At 48.5% G+C, this 17,126-nt stretch overlaps 1 protein-coding gene across 1 annotated transcript in view; it reads left to right on the top strand.

The window, feature by feature from the left end:
* Nucleotides 1–17,126, top strand: part of ARPP21 (cAMP regulated phosphoprotein 21) — a 114,771-nt gene that overhangs the window by 52,064 nt on the left and 45,581 nt on the right. The window contains exons 15-18 of the mRNA XM_047875256.1: nt 2,951–3,132; nt 4,139–4,243; nt 5,200–5,460; nt 9,632–9,758. Of these exons, the coding sequence (XP_047731212.1) occupies nt 2,951–3,132; nt 4,139–4,243; nt 5,200–5,460; nt 9,632–9,758 (675 nt within the window). The remainder of the gene's footprint in view (nt 1–2,950; nt 3,133–4,138; nt 4,244–5,199; nt 5,461–9,631; nt 9,759–17,126) is intronic.

Genomic DNA, 17,126 nt, shown 5'->3' on the forward strand with positions numbered 1-17,126 from the left:
GTTCGTAGCACATTAATACTATTTCACACAGAGGATCTAAAATGTATCAAAAAGGACATCTGAATAATTTGCAGTTCTGTTTTTCACCCTCATTATGGTCCGTTTTTCATGCTACCTTACTTCTCACTGGGGTAAATTGGAAGTTGTAGAAAATATAGTAAAGATTGTTTTCTTTTTACTTTCCATCTGTGCGTGTGTGTGCGTGTGTGTGTGTGTGTGTGTGTGTGCGTAGAATGAGACTTATTTGTTTTTTCTCTTTTTTAGAGAGGGAGGGTAGGGGTAGAGAGAGGGAAAGAGAGAGAGAATCGGGCTCAGCGTGGAAGCATGGAGACCGACCCAGGGCTTGATCCCGTGATCCTGGGATCACGACCTGAGCTGAAATAAAAAGTCAGACGCTCAACAGACTGAGCCACCCAGGCGCCCCAGAATGAGACTGAGTTTGAAATGACTTCTGATGAAGTTATTGGGAACATTTTTTTCAACGCTAGGTCTCTAAAATTTTCCTCTCATCTTTTTCCAATTCCAAAAAGGGGAGGGGGGCTAAGAATTCGAACACTAAATAGGCTGATAGATTTTTGGAAATTGAACTTTTTTTTTTTCCATTCTTCCCCCAATTGCTGCTTTGGGGGAGGAAAAATGGGTTGCGGATTTTAAGACCAGAAGGAAGTTATTTCCGAAAAAAAGAAAATAGGACTTAAAACAATGAAATGGAGCTAAAATTAAATGGCAGTGATAGGAAAACAGGTACCCAGGAAGAACATTAATATTTTAAATACCTCTAAATTGAGTCATTGTTCTGTGACTCTAATTCTGGAGCATTTGCTTTTCCGTCACAGCACATGGTGAATGGTTATGAAACTGTTGTCAGAACTTTTCTGGCAGGTACGTTCATGAATATGCAGCGTGGAAAGGCCATGTCTCTCTCTCTCTCTCTCTCTCTCTCTCTCTCTCTCTCTCACACACACACACACACACACACACCAGTATATCTGGGCTGAAATTGTGGGCTAGTGATGGGGAACACTAATCTCCCCTTCCAGTTCCCCGCCGGGCTGAAATCAAGTCTTTGGCTCCACCTACGACCCCAGCTTCTGCCTTCCAGCCCTACTCCAGAATATTTTCTCACCGTAATTCATAAAATGCACACACCAGGCGTGTGGCCTTGGTAGGTGTTTGAGTATAGGAACACCAGTGTGAACACTGCCAGGAAGGAGACGCAGAACACGTCTAGCCTCCTGGCGGGCTCCCTCCTGCCCCCATTAGAGGTCCCACCATTCACGCTTCCATTACCGTTAAGTGTTGTCTGACCTTGAATGTATTCGAAATGCAGTTGTGTATTTCCATAGTTGCTACCCTTCGGGGCCTGGTTTCTTTTACTTACCTTACATTAGCTAATTAGCTCCCATTTTATAACAGTCTGTTCTTGTTGAATACTGTGTACTGGGTTTGTTTTGTTTGTTTGGTTCGTTTTTTTGTTTTTTGTTTTTTTTTTCACTAGAATTCAGCTTCTGTATGTTCACTCTCTGACCTGTTCTACTTTGTTGCTAACTTTCCTCACACCACTGATGACCTTTGGTTGTTTTTCATATATACTGTTAATGAAAAAGGCTGCCTTTCTCAGCTGTCACAAGCTGCCTGCACTGGACAAGAGTGCTCTTGGGGACCCCACTTACCAGAACCATGTAGGGGGGGAGGCTTGAGACGCTGTGCTTGTGAAACTGCTTCTGACATCTCAAATGCGAAGCCCGATATTCTGATTCTTCTCGGTCTTTATCTGCCAGTCCTGAGCGTGATCCCACCTTGAAACACAGCCCCCACCCCTCCTGCCTTCTCACGCATTAAGGATTTTTCAGGCACTATTGGACGTTTCTCATCGTATCTCACTGTAGCCTGGACACGTGACATAAACGGGGATAATCCACTCAAGGTATTTGGTGCAATGGGAAGATTTGGAGTCATTCTGACCGGGGCCGTTTCCTGGCCCTCACTTCCTGAATGAGTTGCACGGTCCATCTGAGCCCTAGTTTTTTTGTGTCTAAAGTGGAATGAGATCACGTGAGCTCACTGGAGTTGCTGAGCTCATGTGTGTGAGCCTGTCCCTGTGCCTGCCACACTGGCACCTGATTTGTTCTCTCCTCCACCTTCCTTTTCCTCCTCTTCTGTCTGCTGCTTTTTCCCCGCCTCCCCTCTTCCGTCCTCCTTCCCCATAACCTTTCCGGTGGGCCCCCGTTGCCTCTTCTGCGACCTGGGGAGATGACACTTTCCTTCCTGCCAGAGTCCGGCTGAGGGTCCCGCACCCCTATTTTGTCAACCATAAAACCCTCCTCAAACAGTCGTAATAATCATAGTGCGCCACGCCGTTATTTCCAAGGGCAAAATCATGTGCATTCGCTCCGCTGTTACGCGATGATGCTGTGATGCTCTTGTGACGCGTCACCTTTCGAGCCTAAGCCCCTGCATTGTCCGTGTTGCTTCTGTTCAGAGAAGTGAGTCTGTGGCTGGCGTGTGCCCTCGTGTGTACGTATCAGTAGCACTGATCACGGTTCTGAGTTGGCGGCAGGGTGAGGGGAAGCGAAACACGTGTGTGGCTAAATAACGTGTGACCCAGTGTAGCTGGAGCTGGGTCAACGGAAAGCAGCCTTGTCTCTCAGCATGTGCCTCTCAGTGTGTGCGTCTGCACCCAGATGTGCTTAGCGTTAGCAAATCTCCCCGAAGGCAGTGGATTTATTTGTTGCTTCTCAAATTGCTCCGGGCTTAACTCAGTTAGCTAGCTTAACCGGATAGGTCGTCGACAGGGAAGTCTTCACGCCCGTGAAGGTTCTGGTGTCCTGGATGTCCACTGCCCTGCCCCTTTACCTTACGTGCCGTCTGGGGTCTCTTCTCACACGGCTCTTCCTGCTAAAGGACTGTCTGAGGAGCTCATCTGAACCAAGCGGTGATTCTGTTGCAGGCCAGCCCTTTGTGAATCCCGACGGAACCCCTGCCATATACAACCCCCCCAGCAGCCAGCAGCCCCTGCGAGGCACCATGATGGGGCAGTCCCAGCAGCCGCCACAGCAGCAGCCCTCTCCTCAGCCACAGCAGCAGGTGCAGCCACCCCAGCCACACTTGGCGGGCCCGCTGGTCACTCAGGTAGGAGCTGGCGGGAAGGCGGGGAGGGGGAGTGTTCCAGGACAAAGGTGCACAGTCCTCAGAGCAGCAAGCGGTGCCTCGGGAGGAGGGGAAGAGGGGATATTTGCCACTGGGCTCACCTCCACCCACTCATAAACAAAACCAGCCTAGAGCCCTTGAAGGCCCGTTGACAAGATTTCATCTGGATCCTTCAGTTTCGATAGACGTGAACACCCCAGCCAGTGATCTGCTTAGCGAGCACACTGCCAAGTTCTTTCTTAGGTCTGGATGCTGTTTTTTCTGCATCAAGGAGCCTGTCTTGGAGGCTGAACTCATAACTTCAACCAGGCCTTTGGGTCGCCTGGCTCATTCATTCCCAACACAGGCCACGGGCTCAGGGCCGCAAAGGGATCGTACTAAACACTTTATCAATGGCAAGAACAGAAATCAGTTCATTCGGGGGTGGCCCGGATGTTCGTTGAGAGACCCGTTAGAGTCAGCTAACCACAGTAACATGAAATATATTTCAGTAACTTCTTTTATTTTCATATTCTTAACGTTTATATTTGGGGGGAGAGAGACAGAGAGAGACAGAGAGAGACAGAGAGAGAGAGAGACCGAGTTGGGGAGGAGCAGAGAGAGAGGGAGACACAGAATCCGAAGCGGGCTCCAGGCTCCGAGCTGTCAGCACAGAGCCCGACGCCAGGCTCGAACTCATGAAACGTCAGATCATGACCTGAGCCAAAGTCAGACACTTAATTCACCGAGAAGGAGCCACCCAGGCGCCGCCATATTGCAGTAACTTCTTAAAGGAGTGATCACTCTGTGCAAACATGGCTCCTGCGAGGCTGGCTGGCTGGGGTCTGCATGGCTTTGACCTTCCGTTGGTGGCTGGCTCCCCTCTCGGGGGTGCGCCGAGCCAAGAGGACCCATAGGGATGTGGTGGGCTTCCAGTGAGGCAGCCTTCCTGTGGGATTGCTGCCCCCCATGCTTCCCTGTTACCTGATCAGCTTTCTCTTTCCTCCAGTCGGTGCAGGGGCTACAGGCTTCCTCTCAGTCAGTGCAATACCCAGCGGTCTCTTTTCCTCCCCAGCATCTCCTGCCTGTGTCTCCAACGCAGCAGTTCCCCATGGTACTGTATGACATGCTTGTGACCCTGTCCCCGGGAGCGCATGTTGGCTGGTTTTACTCCTGTCCTGTGCGGGGCTGGCTGACGCTGGGTGGGTGCCCCGGGCTGACCGTGAGGGGGGCATACGTGAGTGTCTCATTCCAGAACACTGCAGCCCGTCTCCAAAATAACGGTTTCCCTTCTGTCATCGGTCCCGTGGTTGCTGCTTCCGCGATCGGGTACCCTGCCGAGACTTTACCTACCAGCTGAGCAGGAATGAAATGCCCTTAGAGTTGGAAGTCAGCAACAGAGAGACCCATGAACTTGGCGCGAGGGTTTGGGGCACAACTTAAAGTCAGTTGACGTGGTCACCAGCGTCACCCTGTGCTCCTGATGTGGGGGTTCCCCTAGCTCCCCACTCCCCCATTCTCCCTTCCTTTCCCATCAGTGGACTAGGTCCTTTTGGACAAGAGGAAATGAGCATGTCCCCTAAATTTCAAGCGAGGCAGGTGAACAATACTCCCCAGTATGCAAAGGAAATCCCACCCGTGCTGGCTGGCTGCATCTCTGCAGTAGCCATGTGTGATGGGGACTACAAGGTCCTTCTGCCTCTCTCCAGAAGGCAGAGGCTGTGATGACTCCCAGGGAGACCAGCTGACCCCTCAGGACAAGCCCTTCTTGTCTCAACACTACCCTGAGGAGCCTGAGCCCTCAGTGAAAAGATAATGATTTGTTTCCATTGAAAGCGGGGAGATTTGGTCAAATTGTTGACCATCTCCCATCCACCAGATGATTACAATCTGTTCCCCCTTGCTATGTCCTCTTGTTGTTCTGGACAGAGAATTCCTTTCTGGTAGCGTTTCCAATTTGTACTCCCTGCCTCTCTCCCGCGGGGACAAGCATGTGGCCCGTGTCTGCCTCTGTGTGCCTCTCCCCTTACTAAGCTGATCTTGCTAATTTCCTGTTTTGCTTCCGCGCAGAGAGACGATGTGGCGACGCAGTTCACCCAGATGAACCTGAGCCGGCAATCCTCAGGAGAGACTCCTGAGCCCCCATCTGGTCCTGTCTACCCAGCGTCCCTCATGCCACAGCCAGCCCAACAGCCAAGCTACGTCATTGCCTCCACAGGCCAGCAGCTCCCTGCTGGGGGGTTCTCGGGCTCTGGACCTTCCATCTCCCAGCAGGTCCTCCAGGCCCCTCCCTCACCACAGGGATTTGTGCAACAGCCTCCACCGGCACAGGTCAGTGTGTGTTCATTTTCTCTCACACCTGCGACCTACAGTTGATTCGTTGGGTATGTTGATCTCTGTCTTTCCGTGTAGAATTTCCCCAGGTCAACCTGTCTTGCTCTTTCTGGTCCGTACTGAGATTCCCCACTGGCAGAAGCCAGGCTGTCCTGTTCGGCAGCTGGGCAAAGCCTTGGGGCGCAGAAAGTGAGTTTGACGAAACTGACCCAACTGCCCCCGTGATGCACTGGGGCGTGTCCTATTTTCCAGGCTTCTGGTACAGGAGCCACAGGAAACCATTCCCTGCCCTGCAACGTCCTTCCTGGTCACCGGATTGCCCAGAAAGGGAAAAAAGGCCGGCAAAAGAGAGCCTACTCCTGGGGGACTTTCGACTCTCCCCTTCTGCTGCTCTGGAAATGTGTTCTTTCCTCAAGCGTTCTCTGGAGCTAATCTGGTGCTCCAGGCAGGAGCCCCTCTATGAATATAAAGGAGGAAGATGAAGTGGAGGTCCACTGTCCTTTCCTTTCCCTGGGGGCAGGGGGGGAGCCAGGCTCCTGTGTGCTCTCACAGGTAGTCATTAATCATATTTAATTGACTCGAGCATGTAAGACACCACAGATCACTGATTTTTACTGTCTTCCCCAAGACTGATTATCTGTTACTACTCACCACCAAACATCTCTGGTGCTCTCCCGGGGATCCCTTTGCAGAATATTGCAAGTGATTACTGTCAAGATGTAAAATGCACAGAGGCGTTTTCTGGTCCATTTTCAAGGCACACGTATCCCAAGCAAATTCCATCCTAATTAAGAAATATTGCATTGGATGAGCTGTTTAAAGTACGCTGTCACCTTCGTATTATTTGTTGCGCTGCCTTAACATCTTGAGTAAATTATTTTCTTTTCGAGCCGTGCGAAACCCTTCACCACGAAACGGTCTTCATTCAGTTGTTCATTTTATTTGGAATGATTAATTAATAGTTCGTCTTCAGTTGCCTTCTCTGAAATATCTCTTCACCAGTAGGACTTGAGGGGCTGTGAAAAAATAATTTTAAGCTACAGGAGGAAGGGCCTCATTCATATATTAATTATTTTAGCAATAAATTAAATACTTTACATTTAATTAATGGGAAAAATAGTGTAGCTCTTTTATCCTAAGTAGCATCTAAGTGTCCTTACCCATTTCTACTGTCAAGGAGAAGAGCTGGCAGAATGTTTAATTGAAGACTTTTTTTTAAGATGGGAAAAAAAACAAAACAAAACATCTTCCTTGATGAATGAATTTCAGCATTCGTGCTCTGCAGGAGCAAAGACAACCCAGAACCCCTGGTGTGTCTGCAACAGAAACACTTTCATCCTTTCTTTAGAAGATTTGGGAATAGAAATGGGCGGAGAGAGGGGGAAGACATTTTTAAATATGGCTGCTCTTTTTTTTTCTCATTTCTTTCTTTCCTCTCCCAATCCACTGATATTTTTGGTTCTCCGTGATTTCACACAGTTGTCTGAAAATATATTTTCTCCTTTGGGGGGCTGTCCTTACCTTTTTCTCCCTTCCAACCTTCCATCTGGATCCTCTGGTGATTCCTCTCAGCTCCGCTCTGCTTCCTTCTTCCGTGAGAGAGGCTTAGGATGAGCCAAGTGCCCATGTCCCGTGGGTGTGACATGATAGGGAGCTAAAACTCCTAAGAGCTGGCCAGTGCCCTGCCCGGGAGAGGTACTGGATGGAGGTGACCAGATCTCTAGCACAGCCCTTCAGGGTATCAGAGAAGATAGGATGAGAGAAGAAGAAGAAGGAGAAGGAGAAGGGGAAAGAAGGGGAAAGAAGGAGAAAGAAGGAGAAGAAGAAAACAGAACAACTTAGCACTAAAACTTGAGGCTCGCCTTCAAGAGGTTACACTTTCATCCAAACCATTAGGGTGCAGCAGGAAATTGTCAAGTGTTTGAACTCTGTCCCTCCTCCCTGAAGGTATTTTCATGTTTCATATTGAATGTGAGAGAAGAGACCAAGGACTGGGTAATATATTTATGAGCTCAAATTGAATCAAATCAGAGTTTCCTAAAGGAACAAACTGTTATTCTTCCTAAAGGACCTATAAATAAATATAAGACTCGTAATATGGAATAAATTCCATAATGGCTGTTCTTATTCTTAATATTAGGAGGCATCTGATATACAATGGTGGTAATCTTTAAGAGCACCATGATGTACCAGAGCATAACTAAAACCTGTTATTACTCTAGGATTATTTGGAATGTTATTGTTATAAATTGCCTCACAAAGAAAGGGAGAAGTAGGGAGAAAACAATCACTATACACAACATGTACAATCAGTTAGTTGCCGCATAGTGACCCGTGTTCACTGGAAACTCGTTTGGTCTCTTACCCTTGGATATCCATAGAGCCAGTCCGAATGAGAATTCCTAACAATGCCACCAGATTGTAGAACCACGGCGCAACGTGAACGGAGTTATCTTTTGTTCCTACTTTATGCTAAGGCAAGGAAACATGATATATGTGTTTCAGGAGCAAGATGGAAGTAAAAAAGCATTTCCTCTTTGACTTGAACACATCAGAAAATGACATATCCCTTAAAAATCACAGCTCTCGGGGCGCCTGGGTGGCTCAATCAGTTAAGCGTCCGACTTCATCTCAGGTCGTGATCTCACGGTCCGTGAGTTCGAGCCCCGCGTCGGGCTCTGGGCTGATGGCTCAGAGCCTGGAGCCTGTTTCCGATTCTGTGTCTCCCTCTCTCTCTGACCCTCCTCCATTCATGCTCTGTCTCTCTCTGTCTCAAAAATAAATAAACATTAAAAAAAATTTTTTTTTAAATCACAGCTCTCAAACAGGTGGCTTGTAAGTTTACTCTGTGCACATGAGACTTGAAGGCCGTGTCCTGGCGTGCCTCTCTTTACACTGTAAAGAAGCTGATAGAAGAATGTTCAGAAGCCTGGAGATGAAAAAAAATATTTCGGGTTCGTGAGAAAACAGCCTTAATATAAATGACCTGAGGCAAGCAAGGAAGCCTTTCCAAATCAAGAGACATTTGATTGGAAGCTTATTGGAAATAATTAGAACATTTTCAGCCATTCCTAGTCGTTAGGAAGGGATGGTAGGTGACATAACAGTATTTTAAACATGGTTCCTGTTTTCAGATAGAACAGAAATTCGTGTGGATGCTGGCTTCGTGCCGATCACTCTGCTTTGATAGACTTGACCGTATTTTGCCACACCATCCGCTGCTTCTTTCGGGCTGGAGATGAGCAGTTTTCATGTCTTGCCTGTGTTTCCATTGGAAAAAATAACCCAAGTTAGATACAATATTTTTTGAAGTTTTATTTATTTATTTGTTCATTCATTCATTCATTTTGGGAGAGAGAGTGAGCATGAGCAGGGGAGGGGTAGAGAGAGAGAGAATCCCAAGCCAGGCTGTGCACCGTCCGTGCAGATCACGACCTGAGCCGCAATCAGGAGTCGGGAACTTAAGCGACTGAGCCACCCAGGCACCCCTCAAGTTAGATTACTTAATATTTAAAACTACCATGAACTTGCTGTTGTCGTGGATGACTGTTTCGTTCACTCTTCTTTTCAGTTTGAAAACACAAAATGCAGTGTTTTGAGACAATATCCACCGTGTTGCCCAGGACTAGGTCAGCAATTACAGCAGGACTCAGCGGGGACGGCTCAGCTCTGCGGCCTATGGGGGCGGCTTGGCCGAGGCTGGAACATCCAAGATGGCCTCGCTCACTTGCTCAGAACATTGGTGCCGCCTGGCCGCCGGGGCACCTCTCTTCTCCTCATGGCCTCTTTCTCCAGCAGAATAGCCTGGACTTCCTTTCCTGGTGGCTGGATGCCCCTCCCGTGTGAGCAGAAGCTTCCAGTCTTCTCAGGCATCAGGAGTCGCCATTTGTGCCTCACGGCGTTGGTCAAAGCGCCTCACACAGCCAGCCCAGACTCGGGCTTGGGGACTAGATGTCCCGTCTTCGCGAGAAGAGTAGCGGGCACCCCGCGTGCAGCCCAGGAGGAAGTGTTTGGTGGCCATCTGTACAATCGACTGTGATCAGGCCGTGTCCTAGGGTGACCGTAGATTTTACGTCAAGAAGGGTTACTTTCCGTACAGTTCTCGTCCGCTGCGGGCTTTCTCTACGTACGGTTCTCATCCCCGGTGGTTTTTCTCTTTCTTCCGCAGATGCCCGTCTATTATTACCCATCCGGTCAGTACCCTACCTCAGCCACACAGCAGTACCGGCCCCTGGCCTCCGTTCAGTACGGTGCTCAGAGGGGTCAGCAGATACCGCAGGCCGCGCAGCAAGCAGGTACGTGGCCTGTCGTTTCCCGCCTCCCCCCCTAACCTAGCGATGCCTGCCCGCAAATCTCTCGCCGTCCTCTTGGGACGAGTGTCCGCGCTCGGCAGTTTCAGTCTCCTCGTTTCCCTCACCCAGAGAAGATAACGGGGCATCGGAGGAACTCTGGGAAGGTCACGGGCACGAGAAGGTGAAGCCCACGTCACGCCGTTGCCCCAGACGTGCATGCTGAGCGCCGTCTCCACAAGTTCTTTGTGGACCTTCTTGGTTTCTTTCAAAGCAAGAGTGCCAACCACGTCCTTAGCTTCCTAGTTCGAGCCTTTCCTTGCTTTCTTTTTTTTTTTTTTTTTTTGGTCCTTTTCGACTCGAAGACAATCCTTGCGCTGTTCCTAGGGCCAGGGGGACGACATTAGCTTGTTTCTCTACCTTCCTCCAAAGTACCGTCTGTAGAAGGCGGCCCCGGACCTCGCAGCCCGTGTCACCCGGTGGAAGTGACTCCGTGCGTGGCTCGCTTTCTCGAGGGCCACCTGCCTCCCGCCCAGAGCTCGGCAGCCGCTGTGCAGTGGGAAGGGGGGCCGATACACTGTACGAGAGTGAGTAGCAGGTCTCACAGTGAACCGGTCTCTTTCCCTACTGTGTCACACTCCTGATGGCGTGCCGGTGCCCAGACAGCAGCAGGAACCCAGCAGGGCTGAGTGGCTCGTACTGGGGACGGGCTGGGGTCCTTCCTGCTGGCCGCTCTGCAGGGGACACCGCTCATTGCCACGCCGAAGACCACCTGCCCGGGGGACTCTGCCTGCCGTAAGTAGGTCGTGCCAGGGCGCGGGCTCCCGCTGCCGCTCCTGATCGGCTGTCCCGCCGTGCGACGTCTGTGCTCGGTCGAAGGCTGTGCACTTGTGATATGTACATATACGTGCATGTGGTATGTGCGGGACGTGGACGGTTTTTATAAGCTGGTGGAAAGCCACGCCCTTGCCAAGGATTAACGCCAAGAACGGGCACGCTGAGACTATGAACGCGGACATGACGAGCGTCTTGTCAGATTGGAGAAGAATTCAGTCCCTCTGTATGGGAGCGAGCGATACGTTCTCTGATTTGTCTCGTGGCCTATTTTAACGTCCGTGGGAGAAGAGTTAGGGAGATGTATGGCAGCCGGCCAGACTTCTTCTCGTTTCAACACTGTATTCATCTAGGGGAAAAAATCTACATTGACCTCTGAACTGGCTTTACGTTTTTCCTTTTTTTTTTTTATGTTTATTTAGTTTTGAAAGAGAGGGGAGGAGAGAGAGAGAGAAAGAGAGAGCACGAGCAGGGGAGGGGCAGGGAGTGAGGGGAACAGAGGATCCGAAGCAGGTTCTGTGCCGACAGCAGAGAGCCTGATGTGGGGCTCGAGCTCATGAACCGTGAGATCATGACCCGAGCCCAAGTCGGGCGCTTAACCAAATGAGCCACCCCAGCGCCCCTACGTTTTTCTAATAATAACACAAAAACGTTTCCAATGATTAGTTTTTTTGTTTTTTGTTGTTTTCAAGCGTTTGGTAATGTTTCCTCTGAAGTGGGAAAATGTTCTAGCTGTATCACTTGGTGGTAACTATGCCGTCAATTTACATATACACTATAGTAACGTGTTGCTTGCCTTCCTTCTGCTAATGTTTGTCAGAAAGTTAAGCTGTGATCTCCTAGCTGCTGCTCCATGGGTCCCAGTGAAGTTTTCCTTTTGGCTGCCAATCCCTGTAGGAGAGACATTGACGTCCATTGATAATGATTGGCTAAATTTTAGTTTACTGCTATCGTTTGACAGTTTTCTGAGAAGGTGTGTGAGTCTTGCATTAGAGTATGTAGCTCCTACACAGGAATGCGGTTATAGACATGCTAGAACCTACCAAGCCGGAAAACCCCAGGTTTGGGTGAGGGGCTGAGAGAGTTGGATGAATGAATGTGTTCATCCGAAAGTAGATTGAATCAACCCAAGTAGATTTAAGACAAGCCTTGGGCTTCCCCTGACTCTCCCCGACGAACTTTATTGGTGAGCGTCAACACCAACGAGAACGCTGTGACATTTTTTTGTCTTTTTAAAAACACTGCGGGAGGATTTAGGGGTGCGAAACCTCCCCCCTCCCCCGCCCACCATCTCAGAGAGACCTGACTGGCCCCAACTACATCCTGTGGCAGCCTGGTGACATTGACTTGTCCCGTGCCCCCACATCACCGCGGGGATGCCACCCCCCCAAGGTGAGGTCATGGCACCGTAATCAGAGAGGTGCGTTTCAAAGGGGTATCCTGTTCCCAATAGAAGTGAGTGCTTTGGGCGGCAAAGAAGTCAGTGGAGCTAAGGCGGCCTGTGGGGACTGGGGAGAAGAGAAAAGGGAAGTGATGCTGCGGGAACAAAATCCTCCCCGAAGCGACACCATCGACATACACATGTGGACTGAGACATTTACGCTCCTAGCTTTTGAGACCACCACACCCCATATCAGCCTAAAATCTCAATGCAGTTTCCACCGCGGTGTTGAATTTACTGAGGGTCTGGGAGGACGGACGGTGTCCCCTGACGTCACTGAGATTCGCCTCTTCTAACAAAATTCCAGCTCATGCAATGGCCTAAGCCATTAGGCCAATCGCGTGACAGCATGTGATTACAGCTACGTGGCCTTTTGCTGAGCTGAGTGACACCAACAGAGACTTCCCAAAGGGCCCTGGAGGTTACTTGGGGGAAGCAACTCCGTGTGGATGGAATATCTCATGGAGGAAAGAGCCTCTCTGGATAACTGCCAAAGCTGTATTTCCTGGAGGAGCTTGGAGAGAGGGCCCCTCTCTCTGTAAATCGACCTCGGGACCAGGTTTGGGCTGGCACCATCCCGCAGGGATGCCCTGACTAGCTCTCCCTCCCGCCTCCTCAGTCTTGCCTCCTGGATCTGACCCTCTCCCACCTTCTCAGGGTACTGACTGGATTACGTCCCAGTAAAGGCAGCATCCCATGGTGGGGCATTAGCGTAGAGCCAATTTACGTCAGTTATAACCAAATGAGATTTAAAAAAAATTTTTCAATGTTTTTATTTATTTTTGAGACAGAGAGAGACAGAGCATGAGCAGGGGAGGGGCAGAGAGAGGGGGAGACACAGAATCCGAAGCGGGCTCCCAGGCTCCGAGCTGTCAGCTCAGAGCCCGACGCGGGGCTCCAACTCACGGAGTGTGAGATCATGTCCTGAGCTGAAGTCCCATGCTTAACGGACTGAGCCACTCAGGTGCCCCTAACCAAATGAGATTTTAATCCCGATTTGCTTCGGGGCAGTGTTCTTCATCTTTATTTAATCCTAGTGAGAAGTGTCCCTTCCTTGTACTACATTCTTGGCCAAATTGAAATCTCTGTAAGTCAGTCAAGTCACCACATCTTTCGTGGGCCTTAAAACTACACACAGTGAATTTTTATAAAGTAAATTGGATATTCTGCAATTAAGTAGGACATTCGAGTTAGCCTGAGGCCCAATAGGGGGACATAAATTCCTCCTGGTGATTTTGTTCTCTTTTCCCTACCAGTGTCTGATAGAGATGCCAAGCATCTAGAAGAAGGAGCCTACGCTGGTTAAGTGTTATAAACAAAGGGCATCAAAGTCAGAAATTTTGGAGAAATTGCATGGTAGATTGAAACAGTGACATCTGAATTTGGTAGCTACATATACAAGGGAAACCAAAACCTTAATATAGAAGTGTCCCTGGGGTGCCTGGGTGGCTCAGTGGGTTAGGCGTCCGACTTCGGCTCAGGTCGTGATCTCGCAGTTTGTGAGTTCGAACCCCGCGTCGGGCTCTGTGCTGACAGCTCAGAGCCTGGAGCCCGCTCTGGATTCAGTGTCTCCCTCTCTCTCTGCCCTTCCTGCTCGCACTCCGTCTCTGTATCTCTCAAAAAAAAAAAAAAATAAACGTTAAAAAAATTTTTCTTTTAAAAAAAGAAGTGTCCCTAGTGGAAAAATAAAAAGTCTACTGTCAACTTAACATTATCAGGTACCCCCAACAGTGAAGGCAGATAATTTTCTTTATGAGGCTCTTGTTGATGACCCGAAGCCATGTAGAAAGGCTGTTATCAGGTTAGAGCTAAAAGACTGTGGTTTTCAAATCCTTCCGGCTTTGAAACACTTGAAAGTGAGGGCATCCGTCCTACCTGAGAACAGATTCCCCCCCCCCAGGGGGGGGAAGGGGGGAATACTGAGATGAAATGCTGAGGCATAAGCCTTACATTTCTTCATGCTTTAGGTTTACGTAGTCGTCAGTTACCATATCGCTTTGAGTTAATCCCTGTGTCGCCATGGTTTTATTCTGATTCAAACACATTTTTAAGGCCACAAAAAACATTAGTAGCAATCACAGTTACCATCAGTTAGGCCTCTGATGGGCTCATTGCTGTGCTCAGTTACTTACAAACATGGCATTCTTTCATACCCACCACAAATTTACGAGGGGAGTACGAGCTGTTAGCAATACCCTGTATAGAAATACACTACTTGGGTCCCGAGGCTGATCAGATCGAGGAGAGCGCCCAGGCTTGGCCAGTTCTAAGGCTGCACATTAACCACTCTCCCAAAAGCACATAAACATAGCTTACTAGTTTTGCCTTTATCTACTGTCATGGAAGATGATACAAGAAACAAGCATCCTGGAACTGAACCAGCAGGGCTGTGTTAGAGGCAGACATTTAACTGTCCAAGTGCACGGGCTGGCTGATATCAGCACACATGGGGACCTCTGGATGTTGGCCTCCTGACCCACCATGGGCTTTCCTATTCCTTTGCAGACCTGGTCACTAACACCAAGTGACAGAGCACGGCTGAGATTTATGTGTGGATCACACATTGGAAAGAGAGAGAGGGGAAAAAAAAAAAAAGAATTCATCTTGGATCTTGTATCCAACTCCAAATTCCCTTTTCTTTGAGTTTGACTAAGAAGAAATATATTTGATTTCATTCTCTGCTCTCCATAATCTTGAACACGTTCTACAAGCCACAACAATGGGCTTGTAAATTCCTCTGTCCTTTCATAAGTGGACATGTGGGGATGAATGCATCCTGATTTGGGTATCAGAAGAATAGTGGCCTCATAAAATGAATTGGGGAGCAACCCTCCTCTTCTGTTTTTTTTTTTTGGAAGTATTTGTGTAAAAATGGGGCTGAATCTTCCCTAAATGTCCGATAGAACCCTCCAGTGACACTGGCTGGGACTGAGGATTTTCAGAAGCATTTTATATATATATATATATATATATATATATATATATATATATTTTTTTTTTTTTTTTTTTTTTTACTTTTTATGTGAATGTGATTCCTAGAGCCTTTTAATTATGAAATTTTTCTGATTATCAGAGTATTCAGACGATCTGTCTCATCTTTGCTGACTTTTGGTCTTTTGTGGTCATCGAGGAACTGGCTGATTTCTAATAACTTGTTGGATTTATGAGTGAAAAGTGCTCAGTGGCATTTCTTTATTATCCTCCAACTGGCCGCAGAACATGTTGGGATATCCTGTTTTCTTCTTGATATTGGTGATCTTCAAATTCTCTCTTTTTATTTTTATAAGTCTGGCTGGATGTATCAATTCTGTTGACCTTTTCAAAGAACTACCACTTTGTGGTATTGATTTTCTCTATTGTTTTATTGTTTCGATTTCATTGATTGCTGGGTTGTTTTGTTTTTTTTTTTTTCTTCCTTCTGTGCATTTTAGCTCTATTTTGCTCTACTTTATGTAGTTTCTTGAGGTAGGAAGTGAGATTATTGATTTCAGACTTTTTCCCTTTCTCATGTAAGCATTTAGTGCCAAGGGTGTCCTCTGTAGCCCTGATTTAGCAGAGTACCACGTACTTTTATGTGCTTTATTTGCATTTTCATTCATTGTATGTGTTTTTTCTTCTCTTTGAGATTTCCTCCTTGGTCTGTGGATTATTTAGAAGGGTTTTAATACCCAGGTGTCTGGAGGTTGTCCTGTTGTATTTCTGTTACTGGCTCTAGACTGATTCCATTACGGTCAAAAAACATACTCTGTATGATTTCAATTCTTATTAGATTGTTCACGTCGGGTTTACGGACCAGGATACGGTCTAACTTGCTAAATGCTCCACACACTCTTGAAAAAGCTGGGCATTCTGCTGATGTTTGGTGCAGTGTTCAGACGTGGCAGTTACATCCTGTTAGTTTATTTCATTGTTCCGATCTTCTATATTTCTGCTGGTTTTCGGCTTACTAGTTCTCTCGGTTGCTGAGAGGCCACAGTCATGACTCCAACTCTTAAGAAGTTCCTACAGTCCTGACATGAATCTCAGGGCAAAGGTTTCCCTGAGGTCTGAGCATGCAGGGGAAACTTTGAAAGTTATTTAAAGCATGTTTACAGGGCACCTGGGCGGCTCAGTCAGTTGGGCATCCGACTTCGGCTCAGGTCATGATCTCATGGGTCATGAGTTCGAGCCCCGCGTCGGGCTCTGTGCTGACAGCTCGGAGCCTGGAGCCTGCTTCGGATTCTGTGTCTCCCTCTCTCTCTGCCTCTCCCTCACTCTCTCTCTCTCTCAAAAATAAACAAACATTAAAAGATAAAATAAAATAAAGCATGTTAACATTTGGGTTCCCTGCCCCCCCCCCCCCAAATAAGAAAGAAATGTTTCATTTCCTTAAGAAAAGTTAGAAATAGTCTGGAAAGGAAGGCCCTGGGACCCGTGGGTCCGGGTCGGCTGTTCCTAGACATGGTGCCCGCATCCCTCTCTTCTCCGACTTCCAGCACTTTGCCTAATGCCCGTGATGATAACTACTTTCGGGTTAGCTACAACAGTAATGTAGATGACTGTCTACAACAGACAGCCCAACAGTTCTGCCCTTCCGGGGGATCAGGAGAGTCGGGATTCTTGAATGTCGGGAAAGTAGAACCATAGGAAGATAGAGCAGCCTCCAAGCAGAGCAGGAAAGGGGGGAAACGCAATGCTTGAGCAAGCCCTGAATCCGTTTAGGTTATAAGGGCAACCGATCCTTTGGTGTCGATTCTGCAAACTGAGGGGATACGGGTCGGGTGGCCTCTGCTTTCTCCGCGCCTTTCCTGCGCCCCTCCCCCGCTCGGGCTGAATGCTTCGTTGGTGCTAAACACTGGTTTCGTGGAGCGCTTTCCATGAAAATGTTTCACTTTTGAAATGATAGCTCAGGAGGAAGCCGGGGAAGGGAAATCTTCAATAACGCATCCTGCGGGGCAAAGGCCCAGGCAGCTTTTGGGGGGCTTTTCCTGAAGCCTGTTTAATTTCCTTCTGCTCTGGTCCTGTCCAGGGATCTGTGTTGGGTAAATGACGAGCCAACCCACCTTGCAAAGCGGAACTGGAATCCTTGCAGGAGACGGTGGCGGGGGGGGGGGGGGGGG

This window comes from Prionailurus viverrinus, chromosome C2 (assembly GCF_022837055.1).
Source record: "Prionailurus viverrinus isolate Anna chromosome C2, UM_Priviv_1.0, whole genome shotgun sequence".
In the NCBI taxonomy this organism is placed as follows: domain Eukaryota; kingdom Metazoa; phylum Chordata; class Mammalia; order Carnivora; family Felidae; genus Prionailurus; species Prionailurus viverrinus.